The sequence below is a fragment of the Gnatocerus cornutus genome, chromosome 5 (assembly GCF_029298725.1).
Source record: "Gnatocerus cornutus isolate USDA-ARS CGAHR chromosome 5, icGnaCorn1.1, whole genome shotgun sequence".
Taxonomy (NCBI): domain Eukaryota; kingdom Metazoa; phylum Arthropoda; class Insecta; order Coleoptera; family Tenebrionidae; genus Gnatocerus; species Gnatocerus cornutus.
The window spans coordinates 10,019,423-10,046,125 of record NC_142237.1 but is presented as its reverse complement, the minus strand read 5'-3'; the positions used below and the strand labels follow the sequence as shown (position 1 = coordinate 10,046,125).

Below are 26,703 nucleotides of genomic sequence, written 5' to 3'. Positions count from 1 at the left end.
TATCAGTAAATATAATGTGGTACAAATATTTGATTTAATTTGTCCTTATTATTTTCAGTTTACTTGTATTGCCGTTGGAACAGACATGGAAACTCAATTCTAATGTGCATAAAATATTTACGTTAAAGCAACACAATTAAAATTAAAGCCAATTGTAGGTTTGCTGAAATCTAATGTTTATTTACTTGAAATCGATAGCTAATTATACTGTTATCTTATTTATAAAATACAATAAATTATTATTTATTTGTATTGCTTAGTGATTATCTGTTTTTACATCTCTTTAACAATACTATTACTTTTACATATTTCCACGATAAAATAGTTGAGTCGGCAGCAAAAGAAATGACGGTATGAACTTAAAATTCACTTTTAAACTTTTAACTTAATGATCATAACTTAATGATTTGTAGTCGTACGCCCAGATATGAAATCTGCGTGAAATTCTGCATAAAATGAACACTAATACTTTAATATTGTTTCATAAATAAGCGAGATATCGACCGTGTCTGTATTAGAGAGCGAAAAGCAGCCAACTTTCACACTGAAAAAAATCAAATTTTGACTTCGAACTATCGAAGGTTAATTTCTAAGCTAAAAAATCGCGAGAAAAACGATTTCAAAATAGGTTTTTTATATTCGCGTTAATTCCGGAGATATTGAGAAAAATCGTTTTCAAATCTCGAAATTTCAAAGGCCCCTAATTCAGTTATTTCTTGACGGACGAGAAAACTGATGGTAGATTCGGATTCAGGGCAAAATTCTGCGTAAAATGAGCCCATATAGTTCAAATTCCTTAACAAATAACCGAGAAATCTATCGAAATAGATTTTCAGGTGTTTTTAGGGTAATTTTCAAGACGCCCTTTCGGGGCGAAAACTAGGTTTAGTACTATTAAATTTTATATCGATTGAAATAGCAGCTCAAGATCTATCAACTGATCGAATCTCAGATCGATAGGACAAATAGTTTGCAAGAAGCAATTAAAAAACGAAAAATTGAAAATTTTTCATCGATTGAGTCGCAAAATTTTTTTGCCTAAAAAATTGACCATCAAATTTTTGACTTTTGAGGGCGGATTCTAAAGTAGAATGACCCGTGGTGAAAACCGTTTCTCAAAATCTTTTGTGGTTTCGGAGATACCGAGCTTTGAAAATTTTTCAACTCAAAATTCAATATCTGAAACTTTGATCGCTCATAACTCAGTTATTTGTAAACTGGGGTGCGATTTTGTTTCTCAAAACGATAAATATCGGCAGTGATAAAATATAGTCATCTTTGTCTTTTGCATTTGAAATTTGTATTTTTGTCATTTATCACTTCGTCTCGTATCGTTCAGAAACAAAATCGCACCCCTGATCTTAACAAGTCTTACCATTTTGGATTCTACTTGGATACTTTAATATTGCTTTATAAATAAACGAGATAGGGACCGTGTTTGAATTAAAGACCAAAAAACAGCTAACTTCCATACTAAAAAAATAAAAATTCAAAAAAACGTCGTTTAATACCTTTGAGTTATACGTCAATCAAAAGAGCATTTGGAAATCTATCAACTACTGTACAGGGGCTGATTCTACCAATACAGCCAAACCAAAGCCATATTTTTCCTGAAATCGCCTTCATAAAACGATATGAACCAAAGCTTTGCAAATTTAATTTTCTTTAGGAATCTTATATTGTTCTATTATGATGCAGTAAATCGAGGCACTAAAAACCCTTTTACCCGAAATGAGAAACCGCCGATTCAACGAAATTAGTTCCAGAAAACTGGCATTAAAAGTACAGTTTTTAATATAATTTACTTGAAAGTCGTGATCTACTTAGCTCACACTGAGTTTTCATTAATTTAAATTACATCTAAAATTAGTAAATAAAAGCGAAAATCCCCTTGTTCTAGCAACCAAGCGCCTATTTAATTCCTCCGTAGAAGTACGACGAGCTTGCAAATTAAATTCTTGTTTTATTGAGGTTTGCGTGGGCAATCTCTGTGCCAATTCAAACACTTTTTCAGATTTTCGGTCGCTCACATGAGCCTCCAAACCTTCACGGATCACCAACTGAGTTATGGATAAAATTGAAATTGCTGGAGCAGAAATTGAATATTAAACACCAACCTCGTTCTTCATTGTGTTGGATGAATTACCGATATTGGAATATCTGAGAGACTCAATTTTCGCTTTTTTTGCGTTCAGGGATGATGGCGTCGCAAGAATTAATTTAGCACGGCTAGAAACGAGTTGACGCGACGCGTCGGGATGCTGAAATCAACGCTTAATTAAATTAGACAAAACTTAAGTCATCAAGTATGTCATTATCGAGAGTTTTTGCAAGACGAAAGTAATCATTGGAAATGAAAATTCAACCTAATTAAATGGATGTCTTGGACAAATTAACACGGAAAATAGCAAATTTGCGTCTATGAAGCACAGAAATTGGATGAATTCAATCAACGATATGATTTTGAAATTTTAAAGCCAAGAGAATGGTTTTTATTTGCTCGCAGGATATAAAATACATATCATTTTCCGTCTGTTATTCAATTAATACAATTTCATGTTTTCAATATTGCAGGAATAATCAACAGAATGTTAAATTCAGTAGGAAAATATATCCAATTGTTTAATTCAATTGTAGAATGGCACACGTGTTTCAACAAAGTTTATTTAAATTAGATCGACATTGTTATAATTTAACATCAGTGACAGCGTTTTAAATATCAAATTAAATTTGATTAAAAATAGTTAAGACAAAAATGAAATACAGCATTTTATCCGGAACCGCGGAGAACACAAAAAGGAACGAAGATGTCCTGCTAGCGTGTTTCTTCAAAATTAATAGAAAATAAATTGTCTTAATAAGACACGAAATAAGACATGTTTTATTAGCCCTATAAGAGGTCTCTAAATAGTAGTATTATGGGCTCATAATGCATGGGATAAAAATATTATTAGCATCGTTTTGAACACTGTCGATCTTATTTAGATTTTAGCACTTGGATAATTTTCTGTCGTTCTAAGCAGTTATGCAAATCTCTAAAAATCACCAAGAAGCCCTATATTTCCGTTTTTACAGGTTGGCAGCCCTATCTAATTAAAGGGCCAGTTTTTGATGTATCATTTAACCAATTTATAAGTAATTAACGTGAATTAAAAATCCTCCCTTAATCTATTTTTGTTACTTTTAACAGTTGTAAAATGTTGTAAAATATGGCCTTAAAAGAGCCTAAAGAATATTTTACTTCAAAAATAAAACTTTCACTAACGCCGGCTAAAAGCTCACTGTTATTGCAGCTTATTTTTAAACCAATATAAAACAGATCTCAAGAGGGATTCGTTTTAGAATTGAAATTGATGCTTTTATATTTAACGTTCAATTTGCTTTGACCGGATATTTTACTAAACTAAACTTTGTTTGATTTATAGTTTTTGTTGCTCGTGACTGATTTGTTTGCAGAAATGGCAAAAGCAGATTTAATGAAAAAGCTCATTTTTCAGACGAGTAAATAGATCCATTGTGAGTTGAATACCTTCTTAAAAAGTTTAAGAAATCTCTAATTAAAATCGTCGTCGTCTTCATTATCCCAAGATTCAGACGAAAAGCAGAACAACACGCAATGCTGTCCTGATGGCCAGTTTTCGTGATAAAAGCTGTAAACTACCTTTAAATTAAGTATTTTACGTGGGTACTTCCAACAGAGTCATATAATTTTGTTTTATTCTTGTTGTTTTTAACTAAAATGATCGTTATCTCTTGAGAAAAAAGTCTTGTAGCTCAGATGAAACCGTTAATTTCAAAAACTGAATTGACAAATGAAATTCAGCACGTCATTTTATTCCGTGGAAAACACAATTTAATAAAAGTTAATTGTTTGCCACCGAATGTGCGCTTCGAGTTTCATTTTAGCTTAACGAACCCGTCTAAAAACAAGATTTAAGCGAATCAACGGTAATGAATCATTAAAGCAAACACTATTTAAAGATTAATTATACTTATAACGCAGTATGAGTGACAATCCCGTTACGCCAACATTGTGTCCATTTTACGGGAAATGGAGCCGAAATAAGCAACAAGAGGACTGGACGCCACGCGGTGAAATTTCGATAATCATAAAAAATTTAGTTTCCCGAAATTTAACAGTATTTTTAGGGCGAACGGAGATTCCAACATATTCTAGTTAAATTTGTAATTCCCGTAATTTTAATGCAAATGGAACTAAATTTAGTGGGATTACTATTTTAGATATGCTTATTAATTTTGCCAAATTACAATACTATAAAGCAAAAGAACAAATATTTAGAAATTTTTATTTTTAGGGCAAACGAAAATTCCAATAGATTTTATTAATTTTGTAATTCTCGTAATTTTAATGCAATTGGAATTAAATTTAGTGAAATTGCTATTTTAGACATAGTCATCAATTGTACCAAATTACAAAATTATAGAGCAAAGAAGAACAATTTTAGAAATTTTTATTTTTACGGCAAACGAAGGTTCCAACCTATTCTAGTAAAATTTGTAATTCCCATAATTTTAATAAAAATAGAACTAAATTTAGTGGGATTGCTATTTTAGACATGCTTATTAATTTTGCCAAATTACAATACTATAGAGCAATAGAGAAAATATTTAGAAATTTTTATTTTTAAGGCGAATGAAAATTCCAATATATTTTAGTTAATTTTGTAATTCTCGTATTTTTAATGCATTTGAAACTAAATTTGGTGAAATTGCTATTTTAGACATGCTCATTATTTGTAAAAAACTACAAAATTAAAGAGCAAAAAAGAAGAATTTTATAAATTTTTATTTTTGAGGCGAACAAAAATTCTAATATATTCTAGTTAAATTTGTAATTCTTGTAATTTTATTGATATAAACTAAATTTGAAAGAGTTGCTATTTTTGGCATGTTTATTAATTGTGCCAAATTGCAAAATTAGAGAGCAAAAGAGAAAAAAATTAGTAATTTTTATTTTTAGCACGAACGAAAATTCCAATATAATTCTAGTTAAATTTGTAATTTTCGTAATTCTAATAACATTTGAACCAAATGTTGGGAAATTGCTATTTAAGGTAGGTTTATTCGTTGTGCCAAACTCTAAAGTTATAAAGTAAAAGAGAACAGTTTTAGAAATTTTTATTTTTAGGGCAAACGGAGGTTCCAATATATTCTAGTTAAATTTGTTAATCTCGTAATTTTAATGCAATTTGAATTAAATTTGGTAGAATTGCTGTTTTAGACATGCTCATAAAGGGCTCGATTTCAAGTGTGACTTGCGTTACTGCAAATCCCATTTGCAACATAGCAACGCCAATCACATTGCTCATACCTTGGCAACGGTTGCAAATTTGCGTTAACGCAGTGACTTGAAATCGACCCGTAAGTGTACCAAATTACAAGATTATAGAGCAAAGAAGAAGAATTTTAGAAATTTGTATTTTTAGAGCGAACGAAAATTCCAATATATTCTAGTTAAATTTGTGATTCTTGTAATAGTAATAATATTTGAATCAAATTAGAGGAGATTACTATTTAAGATAAGTTTATTCGTTGTGCCAAATTACAAAATTATAAAGCAAAAAAAGAATAGTTTTAGAAATTTTTATTTTTAGGGCAAAAGGAGGTTCCCACATATTCTAGTTAAGTTTGTAATTCTAGTAATTGTCATAATATTTAAACCAAATTTGGGAAGATTACTATTTACGATGTGTTTATTCGTTGTGCCAAATTACAAAACTTTAGAGCAAAAGAGAAAAATTTTAGAAATTTTGCTGTAAAGTTACAATGTATATAGTAGCCAGCTTTTACCATGGCGTACCTGACTTTTAGAGTCGAATATTATCTTATTGCACTCATAATGTGAAGGGTGTAAACAGGCCATTGTGTCCGAAAATTGAAATTTACGACATCTTCAAGTAGGTAGAAAAATGTGGACCCGTGCCGCTTCCAGGTATTAGCGCGGGGGCTCAAGATGATTATTGATCCCCTTCACCGTGTTTTTTTTAATGACGTTGATAAGCTTTTAATTTTTGTTTATTAATTTAAATTTTAAACATGATAAAAAAATCGAGGGCTATCAAGTTTTCAAAATTTTACAATAAGATCGAAAAAATTAGCATCATTTTAATGTTGGAACGTGTATTTTACATAATTATAAAAAATTTTTTAATCACTTTTTGACATGGCAATGTAAAGCAACCTTTATTGTCATTGTGACTGACATACAAAGTAAATTTCTGACACTTGCTGTGCCGCTTATAAATTTTAAGATTATAAAGACAAAGGACAGTTTACAATTTTTAAACATCAATCAATTTGATGTGGGAAATTTTAATTTCGCGATAGTAATTCAAAATTTAATATCAACAAGATGTCTCTGAATTTGCGAAATAAATTATAAACATTCGTTTCCTTCTCATTGTTTTTTCCCAGAACGGTACCATTTGCACTCGTATTTGACATACGCAAAATTAGATTTCTATCGCAATCCAATTTTGCTGTTTAATTAATCCACAAATAGGTAGTTTCCAAAATCTTTTGTAAGAAGTCTGTTTAACTATGTATTTGTTCTTAATTCTTTCATTTTTAGAAAAAGTGGGGACTTTAAGTCGAACATTAAAATGTCGTTAAACTAAAAGGTTTTTTTAAACAATCTATTTGGAGTGGTAATATGTATAAAGACGACCGGTAAGTATGAAAAATCATTTTGATGTTAACTGTTTGGCGAATTTTGTTTACTTTGTTTTCTTTACAACCTATTTCATGATGTGGCAACCTTGGTTAGATCAATCTAATGAAGAAGTTTGAAAAATTTATGTCTCTCGGGTTTTTCAAATTAATAAACAAAAATTAAAACTTTAATAACGTTTTTAAAAGAAAACATTGAAGGGATCAATAATAATAATCTCGAGCTAATACCTGGAAGAGGCACGGGTCCACCTTTTTCTACCTACTTGAAGATGTCGTAAATTTTAATTTTCGGACACAATAGCCTGTTTACACCCTCCACATTATGAGTGCAATAAGATAATATTCGACTCTAAAAGTCAGGTACGCCATGGTAAAAGCTGGCTACTATAACTAATTCATCAGTTTCACGTACTGCAATATAAAATCGATGGAGCTAAAAAAACACTATAATCTAAGTTCATCGGCCCCTTGTAGTACAATCGACTAGTTGATATACCTTCTATAAATATTGTCTTAGGATCGTTATCGTATAAATCGGCTTGTTTCCTCTAAAATTTAATTACGGCCAGTTATGGAAAGTAATTTCGAAGAGATGACGCAAATAACTATTATGGAAACTGGGACGCTCAGTTTCATTTATTACGTGTGTGATATTTTATTAAAGACAACCCCCACAGGACGGAATTTCAATTTTATATATTACGAGGATGTTACAGAGAAAATATCGACTAAAGTTATAAAACAACGCACAAAACTAAGAAAGGTTTAAACTTGATACTGATTAACTTCCTACCGTTGTATTTCAATTATTCACAAGAAGTAGCAAAATTATCACAATCTTTATAATTATTTCCGTCGGTGGTATCAACATTCCAGAAAAGGAATTTTAATTAGGGTTGAATTATTTGTGACCATTGAACCTTGGGACGATTGTAATTACAACAGAGAGATTCAAAGCAAGTTCTGCGCCACTTTTTGTCGACCACTAGCTCTTGGGATTGCCTCATAACTTTTATATATTACACGTCAAAGCGTCACTGTTCTGGGAATTGCAACCGATTTAACGGACTTCAAACGAAATCAAAACCAAGAATTTTTTTTCAACCACAAACTTATTTTAAAAAGGCTGTCAACTTCTCAAAGCTAACTTTTGTTGCAGAATGAAGGTAGACGCTTTGTTGGGTGACCGCGAAAAGCTACGAAGAGATGGTCTGGTCCTCTTCAGCAAGTTGATACGTACGAAGAATATCGATAGTTTACAAGAACAAAACAGGCCGACGAGGACAGATGACCGCAAACAAAAGCTGACGGTAAGTTTCCTTCAGGAGCGCAATAAATTTCATTTGCACTGTTTGACTGTTTACTCCGACATTTCCAGATTTTAACTAAAACTGTAAATTTTTATATTTCGGCATTCGAATGACGTAATTCTGTGTACTATAAAGAAGCTTTCTGGTGAAATGAGAAATGAATAGTAGAATAAGAAATTACTAAAAATCGTTTAAGAATGGCTCATTCCAGCACGGTTTTTAGTGTTAGAATAAAAAATCGCTCAAAGTCGTTAAATATTGAAAATTATATGCCAACTTAGAGGCGAATTTGACTTTTGAAGCAAAATTTGAAATAAAATACCTAATATAGAAAATACTATTTTGTGTATACTTAAATTATGTATTCCTGGTTGCATTTAAAGTTCGTTTTTCCTGCAGTGCGACTGTTCATTCTGGCATTGCCACTTTTCTAAAAAAAAAATATGATGACCTCTCCACGCTTCCGTAATTTCCCTAGTTTAGCTTTGGTTTGGTTTTAAACCGAGACAGACATTGGATTCTCAAAACACCATTTCATATTCACAAAGGCGTGTAAAAGCCATATTTCAAACAAAGTGTGCGTTTTAGTGGTTGGAGGCTGAGAATCTGTGTTGGAAATGACAGCCGCTAATTTTATAATAATTAATATGAGTATGTTACGTTACCGTTGCCACTCTGTGCAGCCTGCTGAAACTAGTTTATAACTTGTGAGAAGTAACTGGAATGAATAGTGTCAGAACTAATTTTGACTGGTTGAAATATGTTAAGACCAAACTTCTTCCGTTAATCCCCGGGAAGTTAGTTTAAAACAATTTTCAGTTTAAGTGGATGACTTTATGGGCCACAGGTTGAGATAACGTGAATTCATATTTTCATATTAGCCATTAGCTGTCACAGATTTCGCCCTGAACACCGAAATAAAACGGAAAAGTCTACTTAGAACTTTCCTTTGAGTTTTTTTTTATTTATGATTGCCTTTTTGCCCACTACTCAATCTACTCATATAATTTCCTGTTGCTAGTGCTTCTTGGAAATTTATCAATTAATTTATACTACCTTCATACTACCTCCTTCTCTAAAAACTTCGAGGTTGTAAAAGCTTCTAGTGCAGTCATTATTAGTTTTAATTAAATTAATGGTTTTTACGTAGAGATGAACCTTGTTATTAACCTATTGAACCTTATTATTAGTTAAATTGTTTTAATATGCTCTATTGTTGTCTACTTTGGTTCATTAAAAACAAACCATTTCCTTTGGAAACAATCATTAGCGGAATAAAACAGCAAAAAAATTGTAAAATGTTTTATTGTTGAAATACGTATATCAAAAGAAAAATTGCGGGGGTGGAATAACATGTCCAACTTCCCAGTGACAAGACCACATTTAATTCGTTAATCAAATTTTCGTTTTTAATTAAATAAGTTTAAAAAATATTTTACTTAAAAATATTGCATAACAACTTCGTGACTTTTGAATTACGTAAAAAAGCAGATTTTATTGTAACCGTAAATACAGCAGAGCTCCTTCTTCGTCTGCACGTAAATGACATAACAGCTTAAAAATTTCATCTCCTTAAAAATGTATAGAAAGAAAGGAGACACCGGTAATAAAAAATGTTTCTGGCAACATACTAAGAATTGAGAGTCCCAGCCATAAATAAGAAATGGGCTATGAGTTGATGTCCAAAGTTAGTATTACCTGACTAATGTATTACACGTCCACAGCTTTCGGTAATTAGCTTCAACAAATGTATGCAAACGATGTCAACACGCAAATTGCTTATTACAACCCTTCAGGCGTGTGGACAGCATAATGCCTTCGGTTAAATTGTGATTTGAATTAGTTAATTCCAAATAATTAGATTACGGAGGTAAATTAACGTTTCTTTAAGAGATTGAAAAAAGTATGTAGGTCAACAGAATTATAAAAGTCTTCCAATGAAGCGTGCAACTTGAAGTAGCGTCAAGAGCAATCAAGAAGACAACAACCCTCATATGAAAGCTTCGAGTGGACATATACGGCAAAGATTTTATGGGGTATATTTCAAATAATGTCGAGAGATAAATGAAAATTCTGCTTCGCGGAAAATTATTTATGGATTTCATTTATTTCGTGGTTGATATAATGTTCGTATCCACGCGAAGAAAACTATGTAAATAAGAAGGATTTTGAAAATATGTTCAAGTCCTTGGGGAAGAAATTACATTTACTCTGTTTTTCTAATTCTTAAAAATACAGGTTTTATTTAAATAGACGTCTTCCTAAGAAAAATGTGGGAGTTTGAAACTTGTAAAACGAATTCGAAATAAGAGATCTTCATCTAATTTGAAACTTTTCATTGGAGCACAAAAACTTGCAACCTCTGTGCTGCATTTATGTTTCTAAATTATGCTTTGAAGCTAGTCATAATAATTAGTTATCTGCAGTAGAACCGCCTTAAAGACCACTTAGCGAAACGAGCTGCATGTGAAGCTATGAGCTTTTTGCGAAAGAACTGTACATAATTTTTTATATTGCTTTAATTATTATATTTGGGGGATTGCTATTTTATACCCGCTTATTAATTGTGCCAAATTACAAAATTATAGAACAAAAGAAAAAAAAAAGAAAAAAAATTTTTTAGAGCGAACGAAAATTCCAATAAGTTATAGTTAAATTTGTAACTCTTGTAATTTATTGATATTTGAGCTTACAATATGTATACTCTAGTTGAATTTGTAATTTTTGTAATTTTAATTTTCGAACTAAATTTGAAGGAGTTTTTACTTTTGGCATTTTTATTAATTGTGCCGAATTATAAACTTTTAGAGCAAAGAACAATTTTAGAAATTTTAATTTTAAGGGCAAACTGAGGTTCCAACATATTCTAGTTAAATTTGTAATTCTCGTAATTTTGATGCAATTGGAATTAAATTTGGGAGAATGGTTATTTTAAACGCGCTTATTAAATGTGTTATACTACAAAATTATGGAGCAAAAGGAGAATAATTTTAGGATTTTTTCTTTTTAGCACGAACGAAGAGATTCCAACATATTCTAGTAAAATTTGTAATTCCTGTAATTAATAATATTTGAACCAAATTTGAAAAAATTACTATTAAGGGTATGTTTATTTTTTCTGTCAAATTACAAAAGTATAGAGCAAAGGAGAACAATTTTAGAATTTTTTATTTTTAGAGCGAAAGAAGATTCCAATATATTCTAGTAATTTAATTGATATTCGAACTAAATTTGGAGAGATTGCTATTTTCGGCATGCTTATTAATTGTGCCAAATTACAAAACTGCAGAGCAAAGAAGAACAATTTTAGAAATTTTTATTTTTAGGGCAAATGGAGGTTCCAACATATTCATTCTAGTTAAATTTGTAATTCTCATAATTTTGATACAATTGGAACTAAATATAGAGGGATTGTTATTTTAAAACCCGCTTATTCATTGTGTTAAACTAAAAAAATACAGAGCAAAGGAAATAAATGTTAGAAATATTTTATTTTTAGGGCGAACGGAGATTCCATCATATTCTAGTAAAATTTGTAATTCTTACCGCTGTAAAAACCGCAAGACGAGCTGCATGTGAATGAGCTTTCGCTATGAGCTTTTCGCAAAAGAATTGTACATAAATTTTTATATTGCTATAATTATTATATTTTCAAAAAGATTAACTGAACCGTCCCAGACGAAACATTTTATTGTTAAATTTTTGAATTTGATTTATTTATTAATTAATAATTTACAAGCAAAATGATTATAGAATTATTTATTTGCATAATTTGACAGTGTATAACACGACAATTAATCAAACAAATTACTAAACCCAATTTTAATAAATTCGTCACGTAACACCAAATATGCTCTAGGTTCATTAAAGTTTCTGAACATTTCCGGGTAATTTTCCGTGTGCAGAGCCCATTCGAAATCTGTGTTAAAAATAAAACAGAATTTTCCCATTATCAACTTGTCATCTTCCTCTCTAAACCCCAAGACACCAAATACGTTAACACAAAACATATCGTACATTGGAAAGCATGTTCAACTGCAATCTCTCGACTTAAATTATTACCCCCAAATGTCTTTAACTTCCTTGAAACACAGCAACGCTGCACTCATCCGTTCAGGAACTTTGCGCGCTGTCGGCCAGCTGTTGCAACTAGCTATGTGACTGCTACATCATTACTTTTTCACCTTGACGTACAGCACATGCATATTTGCATGCTCATGAAATGCACCTAGAACAATAACATCAAAGTTTCTATGCTAACAAGACTGAATTAAAGCGACTGAGTGCAGCTGCACCTTGAATTTTAAGCGACTTGAAGAAGTGCCTTCCACCAAGAAACAAGCAAAATTCGATGTCTAAAGGGGTGGTAATTTTAAAAGAGTTACAAAAGCGTCCATTATTGTCCTTTGCGGCACTTGTAGCTAAATTTAACTTCTAATTTAATTGCATGGTTACGTTTGTCCTGATGTTTGTATCCAAGTAGTTTGACTAAAAGTTAAAGGTCGGGGTTAGAAGTCCTTCTAACTTGGCTCTGTTGAACTCTGATCCCAGAAACGGCTCTAACGTCCGAGTGCTAAAGTTAAGCGGAAAGGACATAAACGTCTGCCTTAGTTTTAACAGATTTATTACGATAGTAACAGCAATATCTAATGATTCACAATTTTCTTTTTTCAGAAATGTTTAACAACTCTGGACCTGACCTCTCTGGGAGTAGGAAGTTGCGTCGGTACAGGAATGTACTTGGTAGCCGGCATGGTAGCAAAGAATGTCGCCGGACCTGGTGTAATCATCAGTTTCATCATAGCAGCAGTAGCTAGCATATTTTCAGGTAAAATCTGCCACAAACAAGCCAAAACTTTTCCATTCCTCACACGACTTGTCCAATCCTAATATTTGCACGTTTCTCATCGCGTATTTACCTACTAAAACATGCTTATACCACTATCGAACTAGAGTGGTCGGAATTCCTGAGGGAGAACCCATCAACACCATTTTTCCTTTGACAATGTCGAAGGAAAGTGTTTAAAATCTCTCGACAATTATCACGTTCTGAGATTCGTTTCACTTGAAAGCTCGTTAATTTGATATTAATTTTAAGCTTGTTGTACATTCATCACCTGAACAAATCCATCTGTTTACGTAATTGCTTCGAGTTGTCAGTGCCTCAGGCTTTTGGATGCATGTATGTACAAACTAGAATAACTTTTCTCGGGTCTCCCAAGGGGTAACTTTCGTAAACTGCTTACAGAGTTAGTAGTTCAAGTTTTGGCGTTCAATCACCTCGAAAGGTCGCTTCTAAAAATGTTTTGTACCTATAGTTTGATTCATGGATGATTGGTTATTTCGTGACATAAAGAGACAACGGTTGATCGTTCGTTGCTCGTGAACATTGGTTAACTTGTGCGGACGACAATCGAATAAATGTGAAAGGATCTATCTGGTGAAGGTATATGTTACACACATTTATTAAACAACAATTCACGATGAGAAGTCACAATATGTTGTGTCATGCGTTTAGAATTCATGATGTTGTCTTAGGAAAATTACATCCCCGCTTGTGGAAACTTTATCCTTTAAAACAACAAATGGCGTTTATTCACGTAACTACATCCACACTCTTGATGGGAATTAATATCTTTCTCGAGGTGTGGGTATGTAGGTAGAATTATATTCAGCCCTGAAAATATTATAATGCTATTTTTTATTATTACCAAAAAAATATGTTCTGCATATGAATAAAAAGAATAAAACGAAGTATGTTTTAACAAAAAGGGCAAAAACCGCTTCTTTCCATTTGTCCTAGTTTTCGAGATATGGAAAATCGATAGGTTTGAACTTCAAAAATTTGGCTCTCTGGCGACTACTCAAAATTTTAAAAGGCCGTAACTCAATTATTTTTTGACGTACGTTGAAAATTCGCCCAGTTTTGGATTATGTGTAAAGTTGTGCGTTAAATGAGTACCAATAGGGGAACGCAGGGTAATGGGAGCCATCGGGTAATGAGAGCGATAGTAATACAAGGAAAAGTAGGCACATTTGCGCGATCGTAAGCCCTCAACCATCGTCAAACTTCGCCCCAAAAACACAAGTTGTTAGCGCCATCCGTTAAGCCACGAAGAAGGGTTGTGTGTTTTTCGCTCCATGCTTATAAAAAACTGCCGATTGCCAGCGCCAAGGAAAGCATGAAGTTATATTCTATATTTATTTTTTATTTGTGTTACAAATAGTTCATCGCAACTAAGATCTCATTTAAAGTATGTTTAGTTGAATTTTCGGGGCAGAGTAAATATTATGGCCCAATTTCCCAAAAAACGTTAAGTGGGCTCTCATTACCCGCATGTGTCGGGTAATGGGAGCGATTGACTTTTTTTGTAAAATCTTTATTGGACCTCAACCTATGACTGTAATTTGTTATATTTGTGATTGAAATATACTTAAATAATGAATGTAAGAGTTCCTAATTAAAAATTATAAGAATGTTAACAAATGTTGTTTTTATCAACATTTTCCCTTAGTAGGCTCCCATTACCCTGGTTTCCCCTACTTTAAGATTGCTCTATAAATAAATCAACCGATTAGAGACCAAAAGACATTCAAAAAATGAAAATTTTGAATTCGAACTGTCTAATATCGATTTCTAAGGTAAAAAATTGCGAGAAAAACTATTTCTAAAACGGTTCTTTTATACTTGCCATAATTTTGGAGATACCAGAAAAAATCGTTTCCGGAGCTTCAAAATTTTGGTCCTCAAAAATATAAAAAATAAAAATCAAATATCCAAAACTTTAATCGGCCATAACTCAGTTATTATTGTCGGATATGAATTTTGAGCATTTGGAATCTACGTGAATCTCTGCGTAAAATGAGCTATAATAATGCAAGTTTACTTGAGAAATAAGCGGGAAATCGATCTAAAAATATTTAGTCATGAAATTTTGTAGAATGGCTCTTTTTCACTTGAAATTGCATATAATATGCATAGTGTTAATAAATGAGAAAACCAACATGGAATCCAACCGTATTTTAAAAGTATTAAGAAACTGCAGAAATAGAAATAGTCTGAAGGATTCACTGAATCCCAAGATATTTAATAATTTCAAATAAAGGAAGAAAAAATGAAGCGCATCATATTTAAAACTTACTTGTAACCTATCATATAATCGGTGCTAGAGAAGTTTATAAATAACTACAAATAAAATTCAAAGTCCTCTATAAATCCATCATTCGTTTCCGACAAATATAAACCAGGCAATTTCACATCCGCATGAAACGCAAATTGGTTCTTCAAAAAGTTTTAAGGAAAACCAAAACTAAATTTTCCCTACCGATTCAAAAACCGAATAAAAACATCAATAAAATTACTATTCGCCCTTGCTCGATGCAATGATGTGTGAAATATGGTATCCATTCAGCTTTTACTTTTCAATTAGTTGTGTGAAAAGTACAATTTCTCTACAATCAATTTTATTATGAGACTAACAGAACGTCCAAAATAAAATTAATTACCTCCCTAATTTCCCTTTGGGGATTTGTCACGCAGTCAAAAATAAGAATGCAAAGTTTTCTATCTCTGACAGGCTGTTAGTCAAATAAAAAAGATTGAAGCGAGTAAAAATATATTCTCCCTAAAATTCTGCATAAAATGGAATATAAATCGTCGTCTAGGCTTGACACAATTTGCGCCAGCGTTAGTAAAATTTGGGGGTAGTGTTCTGAACACGATGAAAAATAAAACCAACACAATATTTCGTAGAAAATGGCTTGAGAACAGCAGGCTTTACATGCAAAGTGATTTGAGATGTTGTTGAGGGATAAATTCGTCCCTGCAAAGTGGAATGGATATTCATTAATTTTGCGAACTGCTAGAATAGTAATTTACATTTCGCAATCATCCCTAGCTTAAAAAATTAATTAAAAACAGAAGCTAGTAGTTATGTATTAGGTGGTACCCACTTCAGTCTAAAGGTGTCGTAAATTGCGAGTAAACTGAGTTCAGAAATGATGCACTCAAAAGATCATAAAAATACAATGTTTTAGATTACTGAAGTTGTCTAGAAATAGCCATTACTTAAAGAGATTCGAATTTCCGACCATTTAAATAAATTCGTAATGCAAAGTTACGGGTAAATGAAGACTTTTATATTCTCAACCTGTGACATTTTTTACAAGACGGATTATCCGCGCTTTACAAAATCATTTTCTTACAAATCTCCGACTTGAAGCTATAAAATAATAGAGATTTCATTAAAATTAATCCTATTGTAAATATGGTTGCATGAAAGTATTTTCCTCTTTAAAGCGTCAGTAAACAAGAACAAATAGCAAGAAACTCGTAAACTTGATAAAAATTAATGGCAAGATTTAATAGTATAGCACGGAAGACAACAACAAAAGAAGGGGACGAAATTGTCTCGTCGATAACAGAGAGTTGTGATTTACTATTGAAAAGCGAGACGTGGTGAATCAATTCAATTAATGGAGCAATTTACTACGTCAAATGCAGCTTATTTTTCAGCACCGCTCCGGAAAACTAACGCGTTTTTTCTTATATTTATGTCACTTCGCGCCTTTCAAATTGGACCAGTTAAAACGTGACAAAGCCTCATTAAAATTCTCCGTTTTTGCGGTAGCCGCAAAAAAAAGGGTAGTGTTGAAACTCTTTTTAAGTGTTGTCAACTTTATTTTCTTCCTTGCACCCTCATGTAATTACATCTTTGAGTTTATGATTGTCAACCCTTGCTTGACTATAAATTAAATATTATATCGACAGTTTACCACCTTAACTTGAACAGACTTAAAGAAAAAAAATACATACTTAAACTCTAACTAACTGAAACACAATTAACTTAATTGTACAAAAAATAATCAAATAGCCTCTCTAATTTATTATGTAAATGAGAGAAACGCCTTTCTTGTTGAAGAACAAGAGCCTTCATTGTTTCGCACAAAGGATACCATTTAAGCAATTTCTTCACCCCAGCAACCTGTAACACTATCCTAAGAATTTCAGTTGTTTCCAGGGGCATGTTATGCCGAATTCGGCGTAAGAGTCCCTCACACAACAGGTTCGGCGTACATGTACTCCTACGTCACAGTTGGAGAATTCATCGCATTCGTGATTGGCTGGAACATGATCCTGGAATATTTGATTGGAACATCGGCATGTGCTTGTGCACTTAGCGCCTGCTTTAATGCTTTGGCAAATGGAGCTATTAGAACAGCAATCGAGAAGAGCATCGTTGGAAGCATGTTCGGTGAGTGGAATTATTATGAAATATTACCGAGGAATTGCACTAATTGCGGTACATAATTCGCACTCTGTGGTGGCTTGCAAATCGATATTATGTCAAGAGCATATTGAGGAAGAATGATTCACAGTTGCAGAGCTATAAAACGTGATTTACATGTGGGATTAACGCTGCATATCATGATGAAATATGGTTGGATAATCTTAGCTGATGAAGGGTCGAATTTTCATTTTGACTGACCTACTTTTCAATTTTACTAGTTTATCTAATAATGAAATAATTAATCAAATTATTTGTTGCAAAATTACAGTCATTGTTTCCAAAATGCGTTTCAACGCCCGGAAACAACACATTCATACGAATTATGGCGGTAATTATTATTATCGGTGTCGGTTTTGAAAATTGGCGATACAAATTTTTTTCTAGAAATTGCATAAATACAGTCCCCAGCGTACCATCAGCACTGGTTTCAATTAAAAAACAAAATGCGGAAAAATTGGTCCGGCGCAGCCACCATTTTTAACTCAATTTTAATTTTTCTGCAAAGAACATAATTAACAGTCATAACATCATTAAAATTACACAAAAATAAACTCTAGTTAAAATAAATTAGAGGTATTGCTCCGTTTTCCAGGTTTTAGCAAATAAAACGGTATTGCTTTGAACCGAGAAACATAAAATTTAATAGCTCCTATATCGAAAAAGGCAAAAAGAGTATTCTGCTCACGACGCCAGTGGTTGACAGGAATATTCAGCGTGTAATATTTCATATTTTTTACAGGATATTCACTACAATTCCTTGCATAATGACATACGCACGAACATTTTTGAATTTTTGAAACTCCAATAACAGATTTCGTGCTTGACTGAATTCCACTTAAAAAAATATCTAAATTGGTGTACATTTCAGCGAATAAAAAAAGAATTCGATTTACAATTTCTACAAAGTGACAGGCGCATGTAATAAAGTCAATTGAACCAAAATTGGAGCTTTTTAGGCTTACTCAGAGACACTAACACTCCGAAATGCTTCAAATTCCTTGAAAAAATACGAACTAAAAGGAGGTCGATAAAACTACATGGCTCTTATTAAGTCGGGTGACAAACGTGCACAAAACGATCAATTTAGAAGTGAAATCAAATTATAAGTTAATTTGAATCATCACTCACATTTTCGGAGGATTAATTTCCGTTTTTTAAGTTACCTGTTTTGTTTGGTAGAGAAAAAAATGATCCACGAAAGGAAAAATTATATTTAGACCAACGGAAATTTGAGAGTTAATCATAGGTTTGGCGAGCAATTTATATTTATAGTAGTAATTTTAATTTACGTGTCCCAGAACGCTCGCACTTAATTTAATATTTAGATTTTGGTCAAAATTTGATGTCTTTTTTTATTTAAAGTTTTCTAATCACAGGGCGCATCCCTGAATGCATGTCAAAGAAATATAAGCATGCAATAACATGTAAATTTTTTTGCAGGTAAGCTCGTAAGAAATCCCCCGATAGTCTTTAGCGAGCGAAGCGAGCTTTGTTTTTACAAGTCGCACTCTCATACCCGCTTGTCTTAATGAGAAAAGTGAACTGTTTTCTGGCAATAAACTCGTAACAGTTACATACCAATAACCACGACCACAAAAAATAAAACAATCAAATTGATAGAGTTTTTTATCACATAATTACATGACAAAAATTAGCAAAATACACATATACATGGTGGCCTTTCTCAGATTTTCGAGCCCAATCTTTGTTATTTGTGAACGGATGTTAATAAAATTTCAACTTTAAAATGCAGTTTTGGCCACCTTTTTAATGGGTAAATTTATTCAGAACGTTTACAATAATTTTAAATACAAAAAAATTACATTCATCGACCAAAAATTGGGTGGACTCTTGTTTTCGTTTAAGAGCTAGATTCACATCATAATTATTTAAAAATTCGTTTACGCTCGCTCTAATCATACTTATTTACCTTTCAATTAATAGTTTTAAAAACATTTTTAAAAGTGCCTATTGCGAAAAATTAATTTGTTTGAAATAAATTGGGCTCTCAAAAGGGTCAATCTTTATCACTGAAACTGAAATTTTAATTAGAAATGAAATAATGAAAACGTTACCTGAAGTTAACACAACACTTTTTATAAACTTTAGGTTCATCACAACACTTGTAAAGACACTGGCAAGGAACAAAAAAACTTAACTGAAAATAATCCAAATTTTGACAATTTGGCAATGTAAAACCAACCTTTCTCGACCACGATTATTGCTAAACTGACGGGTATTCCGGTAAAGACATTTTTTGCCACCTGTTAATTAGCGTTTTTATTCCCAAATTTTCGATGGCCTGGACTGACAATGACAGCACAATTCTTCTTTCTGCAAAAAACTTTAAACATATTTTTCTCGGAAACTATAATAATTTGGAACGCGAAATTTAGCCACAATTTCAAACTGGTGTGTCTGATGTTGGGATTAAAATCTTTGCACTTTATTCGGGTTCACACTCTGTATTTTTATTGTTCCTATTTTAAACGTTTTCCTCGAGTAAATTCCAGTTGCACTTTGCCGCATTCCCTATCACAATGCGCCACTAGCTGCCACAGTCGCGTATCCGCTACACGATCTGATCGATACATTAAATTTTAAAAAGTAAATATTGTGAGATGTTCAGTCACGTACTTAATAAAAACCAATTCTCTCGTATTATAATGAACAGCTTCTCTAGTTTTAGTTCATCTTTTTCTTCCATTTTTTGGTTCATGTAAGTTCATTTTCATGCAGTCAAGTTCTGTAGCAACAAATCTAAAAGAAAAAAATCTTGAGCGTTCTTAAATCCCATTGAATTTTAGACGAATAAAGCTCGAAAATCCAAACTATGAATTCTCAAATGTTAACGACATTAGTACTTGATTATGAATTTGAAAGAATTATTGTATTCCAATGTTTTAATATTATTAAAACATTGGAATGAGAATCCAATAATGGAGTCTTGGGACACGCCAGATGTTACTACATATTCATTAGACCTGTGACCAAACAAAATTAATCCTCTCAATAAATACGATTTAGTACAATTAAAGGACGTACGTAATCATTCTATTAGGTGAAAAAAATAACCATCTACTAACATTTTGAAATTATTTCGCAGCATTGTATTAAGCTAGTTTTTTAGCTGTCACGTTCGCTTTAAATTTGCGATAACAACACATGTTCACATGACGCGAAAACAAAAAAGTTACATTATTTATATTTATGCTTATTAAACAACACAATGGTTTAGACAAGACACTTTGTTTTACAAATTATATCTTCAAAAAGCATCTGCAATTTAAAAATTACGTAACATGTGTGCCGACTTGTATAATGGGATGAGATGAGAGTCTACAAGTATTAGTTGATGTTGCTGTTTACATTTTTTATGCTACATTCTTCATCTTATTGCGTTAAAAGTGTGAATCACATCAATCGAACAAACTTTTATAAACAACACATGTATACGAGATAATCTAAGAAACTTCAACTTCTTTCTATTCCTGGCGTGAGGAAGCTGTTGACAGAACTTTCAGCGACCCTTGTCGAAACAAAGTTACAAATGTCCAAATTTAGGCGTAAATGAACAAGCACCATTGACACGCTGAAACACGTAAAAAACGACATTTAATCCCACTTATTGTGTTTAGCCCGTGGCAGGTCCTGTCAGCATAAAATATCAGCTCAAAAAATGGTTCCTAAATGAAAAAAAAATATCCCGGATGTTCTATATGGTGCGCTTTTCAGGCGATGATGAGCTTATTATCCTTGCAGGCGCTGCGTGGATTTCCTCGGAAATAAAATCAAACAAGAACAGAACTTTTAACTTTCTTGTTAGATATATTCAACCAAAATTTCAAAGCACGATCACAAATAAAACAAGTCTTTGGTCTGTTTATTAAGAAATATAGTGAAATACGAGACGGATCAAGTATTGCTAAATCCTGAATTTAGCGTTATCAGAGCTTTGCCCCTGACTTTTACAAATGTCTGACTAGGACTAATTACTACTTTCCAAGTTTCTTCAGATTATCGAAGAATTGTGTGATTCACAGCATTCTGTTCTGAATGAGAGAAAATAAAAAGTTTATTGGAAATTTAAACCGATTTGAATGACATCATCAGAAAAACTTTAATTTAACTGCTAAAAAAATTTAATAATATAGTTTACGGTTGGTCAGAGATGGATAAAAATTTAGATTTGCATTTCTTCAAATGGATTTTAATCACCGAAGTCGACAAAGTTTAGAAACTCATCAAACTTACCATTAAACCATCCAACTCACAAACTATACCCACACGCATACAAACAAGCGGGTGCCACTGGTGGTCTTTGTAAATTTTGCAATTTTTTTTGAGGCTGTAAATTCGAAATGTATCCTTTTCGTGTCCTAACTTATTGGAATCTACCTTCAAGAAACTGAGAATGTCAATTCACATTATGGATTGCATGATGTGGTGAAAAGGTCAAATGTGGAAATCATTTTCGTGGAATTCTAAGAATTATGCTGATGGTTGCTATCATTCGACTTTTGTTAAGAATATTAACTTCCAGACTTGCCTACTAATTAGCACGATCACAGGTATGAGCTGGTATCTAACTATTTACACGAATAGCTACGAATTCCTTGATTGCTATCAAATATTTCTCGTCAAATGGCAGTGTAGAGTGTCTCCTCCTCAATTGTTTGAGTACCTAAATCGATGTTAGATAAAATGATTAATTGGAGACTTTAGAAACATATATAAGTTGCAATTGTATAATTCTATAAAATCATCGTTGAGTTACAATAGCAATTCAAAATACATGACTAGTCAACACATTTGTGGAATGCCTCCTGCATCGTCAATATTTTCGAACCTTCAAAACGACTACCTACAAATTCAATCAGCCATAATTCTGTTATTAGTTGAGGTACGTTAAAAATTTGTCTAGTTTTGAATTCTGCGTAATGTTCTGCGTTAAATGAGCTCAAATAGCTTGAGTTTGCTCAACAAATAAACGAGAAATTGACCAAAATTTATTTTTGAAGGATCTTTTTGGGGTGATTTTCAATAAATATTTTCGGGGCAAAAACGACCTTACTTACCTTTGAAGTCATATCAACAGACCAACTCTCAGATCGGTAGGACAAATAGTTTACGAGTTATGATCAAAAATCAAAAAATTTAAAAATTTTCATCGTTTGAGTCGGAATTTTTTTTCGTAAAAAATCGACTATCGAATTATGGGTTTTTGAAAATTTTTTCCAACGTAAAATGAGCCGAGGAAAATGATGACGTAAACCGCATCTCAATATCTCTAATAGTTTCCGAGATATTTAGCTTTAAAAATTAGGAAAAATGAAAATCAACTATCCGAAATTTTGATCGGCCATAACTCACGTTATATATCCCAGATTTGGAATCTGCGAAAAATTCTGCAAAAATGATGTAAATAACTCAAGTTTACTCCAAAAAATAAACGAGATATCGATATCAGAAATTTGGTATAGTTTTAGTCATGAATTTTCGCGGAAAACTGCAACTTTCGAGTTTTGGAAAATCTAAGAACTATTTTTAATGTAAAAAATCGCGAGAAAAACGATGGCGCAAACGGTTTCCCAATATTTCTAATTATTTCCGAGATATTGAGCTAGGATTGTTTTGAACCTTAAAAAATTTGGCCCTCTGTCGACAACCCAAAAAAATTGCTTTTAGAAGGAATTTACAAATATCCCGAGTTCACTTTAGAAATGACTTTCCACTGCTCTAGCACAAATTTCGTCCAAAATTTGTTCACAAGTGAAATAATTCAGCTTTTAGGTGCTGTTCTCCGCAAAGGTTGTTTCCTGCGTGCAACCTCAGCTTCCGTCGAATTAAATTTTACTGAATAAGAGGGTAAACTGTATTAATAATAACTTCAAATAATAATAAAAAATTGACAAAAGGTGTTAAAGTTAAAAACCCCAACGTTAACGATTTTTTTTCCAGAATCTATTTCTATTTTTTACTTTTGAAATAACAAACTGGTAGTAATTGTAGTACTCGTCCGATACAACACACATTCGGACAACGGCATATGAAAACTCGTATGAATTTTTTATTTATCGACTGAATCGGTTCCCCTTGTCACAGTAAATATTTAACGAATTTAAAACAGGCAACCTTGCAATGTATTATTGAAACAGACGTCTACAAAAGATTCCACAAAACCTTTATATATCTTTTTCATGTAAACTAACGAACCTCTGTTTATTCATGTTTCTTTCATCCATCACACTGCAGAAGTACAATCGAATTTTTTCTATCAATAAAACCCACATCTCCAATATTCAAAAGGTACGACGAATACATATCCAATGAAATAGAGAAAATCTGCGTGGGTTATTTCATTTTAGTTGAACCGGATCCCATATGTTCCGGCAGTTGAATTCCCTTGACCGAATATTTCTAATGACAGCATCTTTGAAAAGCGATCAGATCATTTATTCCCACTTTCGCTTCCTGTCTGGAGCGAACACCACAAAAATGCGAATTCCAGAAAGAACAAAACCTAATTCAAATTAATTCGTATTCCGCACCTTTGCGAAAAGGTGTTCATTACTCACAACACGGCGACAAAAATCTACAATAAAAAAATAATTTGTTCCCGTGTTTGCTTCCAGGTCGAGCGCCGGATTTCCTGGCGTTCATTATAACCCTCTTGATGATGCTCCTTTTGGCGGCGGGTGTGAAAAAATCGCTCATATTCAACAACGTCCTCAACGCCATCAACTTAGCAGTTTGGGTGTTTGTCATGACCGCCGGCCTTTTTTATGTAAATTCCGATAACTGGACCAAGCACGATGGATTCTTGCCGCACGGATGGTCGGGGGTAAGTTCAAATATCACTCGCACATGTCATTTCAATAAACATGTTTGTAATTGGAGGTGTTTACTGGAGCTGCGACTTGTTTCTACGCATTCATTGGCTTCGACATCATAGCAACAACGGGGGAAGAAGCCACCAATCCGAAAAAATCGATACCTCTTGCGATTATAACGAGTTTAGGCATCATTCTCACAGCTTATGTTACAAGTTCCATGATGTTAACATTAATTGGTAGGTGTGATTTATAATGGTCATTTCAAGACGAAGTATCTGCACAGATTTCGTGCAAGATGACGATACGTGATACACGGGTTTTGGAGTTTTATCTGTAGTTCGATGATAACAAAATTAACGTTTCATGTTAAAAAATACACGCACTAAGTTCCGCTGCTAAGACCTTTGATTAGATGCTTGTAGCTGGGGAACGTATAGGTGATGGATGGCTTCTGATTATATCAAAAATCGGTCCTAACTGTAACGTTAAATACACAGTCGCTAATTTAAAATGTTTAAGATGTCATGTCTTATTAGTGTTTCGACAACACAACACGACTGACTAAAACGTTACTTTAAGAGGAAAATCACAGGAGGAGCATTTCCCAGTGTGGTCTGGTCAATTGAACGCGTTATCGCGGAGGAAAATCGCGCTCCTGATTACACGATTTCGTCTTTCTGATCAAATTACCCGTTCAATTTTTAAAGCTAACAGTTTCGCGTAGTAAGGAATATTAATTGCGGAAAAAACTCCTTGAATTAGGTCAATTTCCCCAATATTGATTTCAGTGGCTGTAGATTTCGACTCGTTGCAGCCTTGGCGGAGTTTCAAAGTTCAGGCGGCCGAACTTTTCATTACACGGAAATTTGGCAATATGTAATTGCTTTATGCAATAAACAAAAGATGAGGAAAATGTTGCACAGTAAATCCAAAGTTCCACATCCTGAGTTGGTTAAATTAATTAAAATGGTCTTTTTTGCTCTTCACCATTTCCAAGAGAATTTCAGAAAGCATCAAGTTGATTTCAAAAAATATCAATTTAATTTTAGTAGTGCGTCTGCAGGATCTCAATGACTCTTTCTCAAAAATCTGTCAAATGAGAAATTTCAAATTGATTTACTCACAATCAGCATAAAATCTTAAACAATCGTAAAAAACACAGATTTTTCTATAGTGAGATTTCATTGCAATATTTCGACGTGGACCGGCATGTGGTTTTGAAATTCTTTATATCAAATCGGAATTACAATTGATATTTTCTGATATTACCTTAACTAATCTGAACTACAATTGAGGCTTTCTGAAATACACTCCTATTCCAGAGGGCTTCCGATTATCCAAGGTGCGAATTAGACGTACATTACTCTAATTTGTTGTCCAACAGGAGATATGAGATATAATTACTTAAAACCAAGACTTGCAACACTTCTGATGGTGCATAAGTCTTCTTATTCCATTATATCGTCGAGAAAAGCCATTTGTTCACTGCTCAATTTGGACGCCTTCTGGAACAAAATGTCGGTCGAACCGCCCTTGTACCTTCGTCACGTTTTATTTTAGGACTTTTACGTTTTATATCGTCGTAAATTTTTCCATTTTGATTTCAGAGGTTATGAAGAGGAATTCATGAATCCGCCTTCCGCCTCAACGTTTTCAATTTGTTTGTGAATCGTTCAAAATTTTTAATCTGATTCCCCTGCAGGCTTTTAATTTACCAAACCTAAAGGTTGCGCCTCTGATAATGCTTCAATAATATTTTTCAAACTTCTTATATTCCAGGAGTAGTTGATTATGACAACAGTCGTTTGCGGAAATATGTTTTACATCTTTTTCGCATTCTTCGCAGTGTGAGAACTGGACGAAAACCCACCTGTTAATTCGGCATTTTTTATTTTTGGGAATTAATTCGAATACCAATTTAATGATACCAGAGCATCAGTTTAACTGTGAATTTCATTTTTACCCTTCACTTGAACTTTTGAAAGGATAAGTAGGTAGTGTTTCTCATACCCATGCCGTTAACAAAAATAAAGGATTCTCTCTTTTTCGACCTAAAAATCTTAAATCTCACCATGACAGGTACATATCTTGAACCACAGCGTCAACCGGTTCATAAATGTAATTTTGTAATAAATTTATCTTCTTATGCGCATTTTTGATACTATTTCTGTTTCTTTTTACATAATTCATATACGGTCAGTTTTTGTCCTTTTTTAAGACTCCATATTTTTTCTTCTCCTTGACTTCGCTTTCTGTTATCAGATTGCACCAACGGCTTCTTTAATTAGTCTTTGAGGTATTTCCAGAGCCCTATTGAGTCTTTTTGTGTAGTTTATAAATTGATATGCTTACTTTAATTTTCTCTTGGGACATCGGAATTATACCAGTTGTTCCATCTATGCTTTTAGCAACGACTAGGAGGTATTTTAGCTCAAATCGGCTTCAATCGTGTCCTCTGTTTTTTCAATTCTATTTTCTAATCTATCATTTAGATCTTCTATCATCATTCTTTCTGTATCCACTTCCTATTTTCCCTTTCTCTTCAACTTTCTAACTTAGCAAACATATTGATTT

The 26,703-nt window shown here is 32.8% G+C and overlaps 1 protein-coding gene across 1 annotated transcript in view; it reads left to right on the top strand.

The window, feature by feature from the left end:
• The window catches only part of LOC148174308 (solute carrier family 7 member 14), a 43,351-nt gene that overhangs the window by 9,413 nt on the left and 7,235 nt on the right, over positions 1–26,703 (top strand). The window contains exons 2-6 of the mRNA XM_088035361.1: positions 7,853–8,003; positions 12,678–12,831; positions 17,024–17,257; positions 23,929–24,137; positions 24,194–24,365. Of these exons, the coding sequence (XP_087891487.1) occupies positions 7,854–8,003; positions 12,678–12,831; positions 17,024–17,257; positions 23,929–24,137; positions 24,194–24,365 (919 nt within the window). The 5' untranslated portion in view covers position 7,853. The remainder of the gene's footprint in view (positions 1–7,852; positions 8,004–12,677; positions 12,832–17,023; positions 17,258–23,928; positions 24,138–24,193; positions 24,366–26,703) is intronic.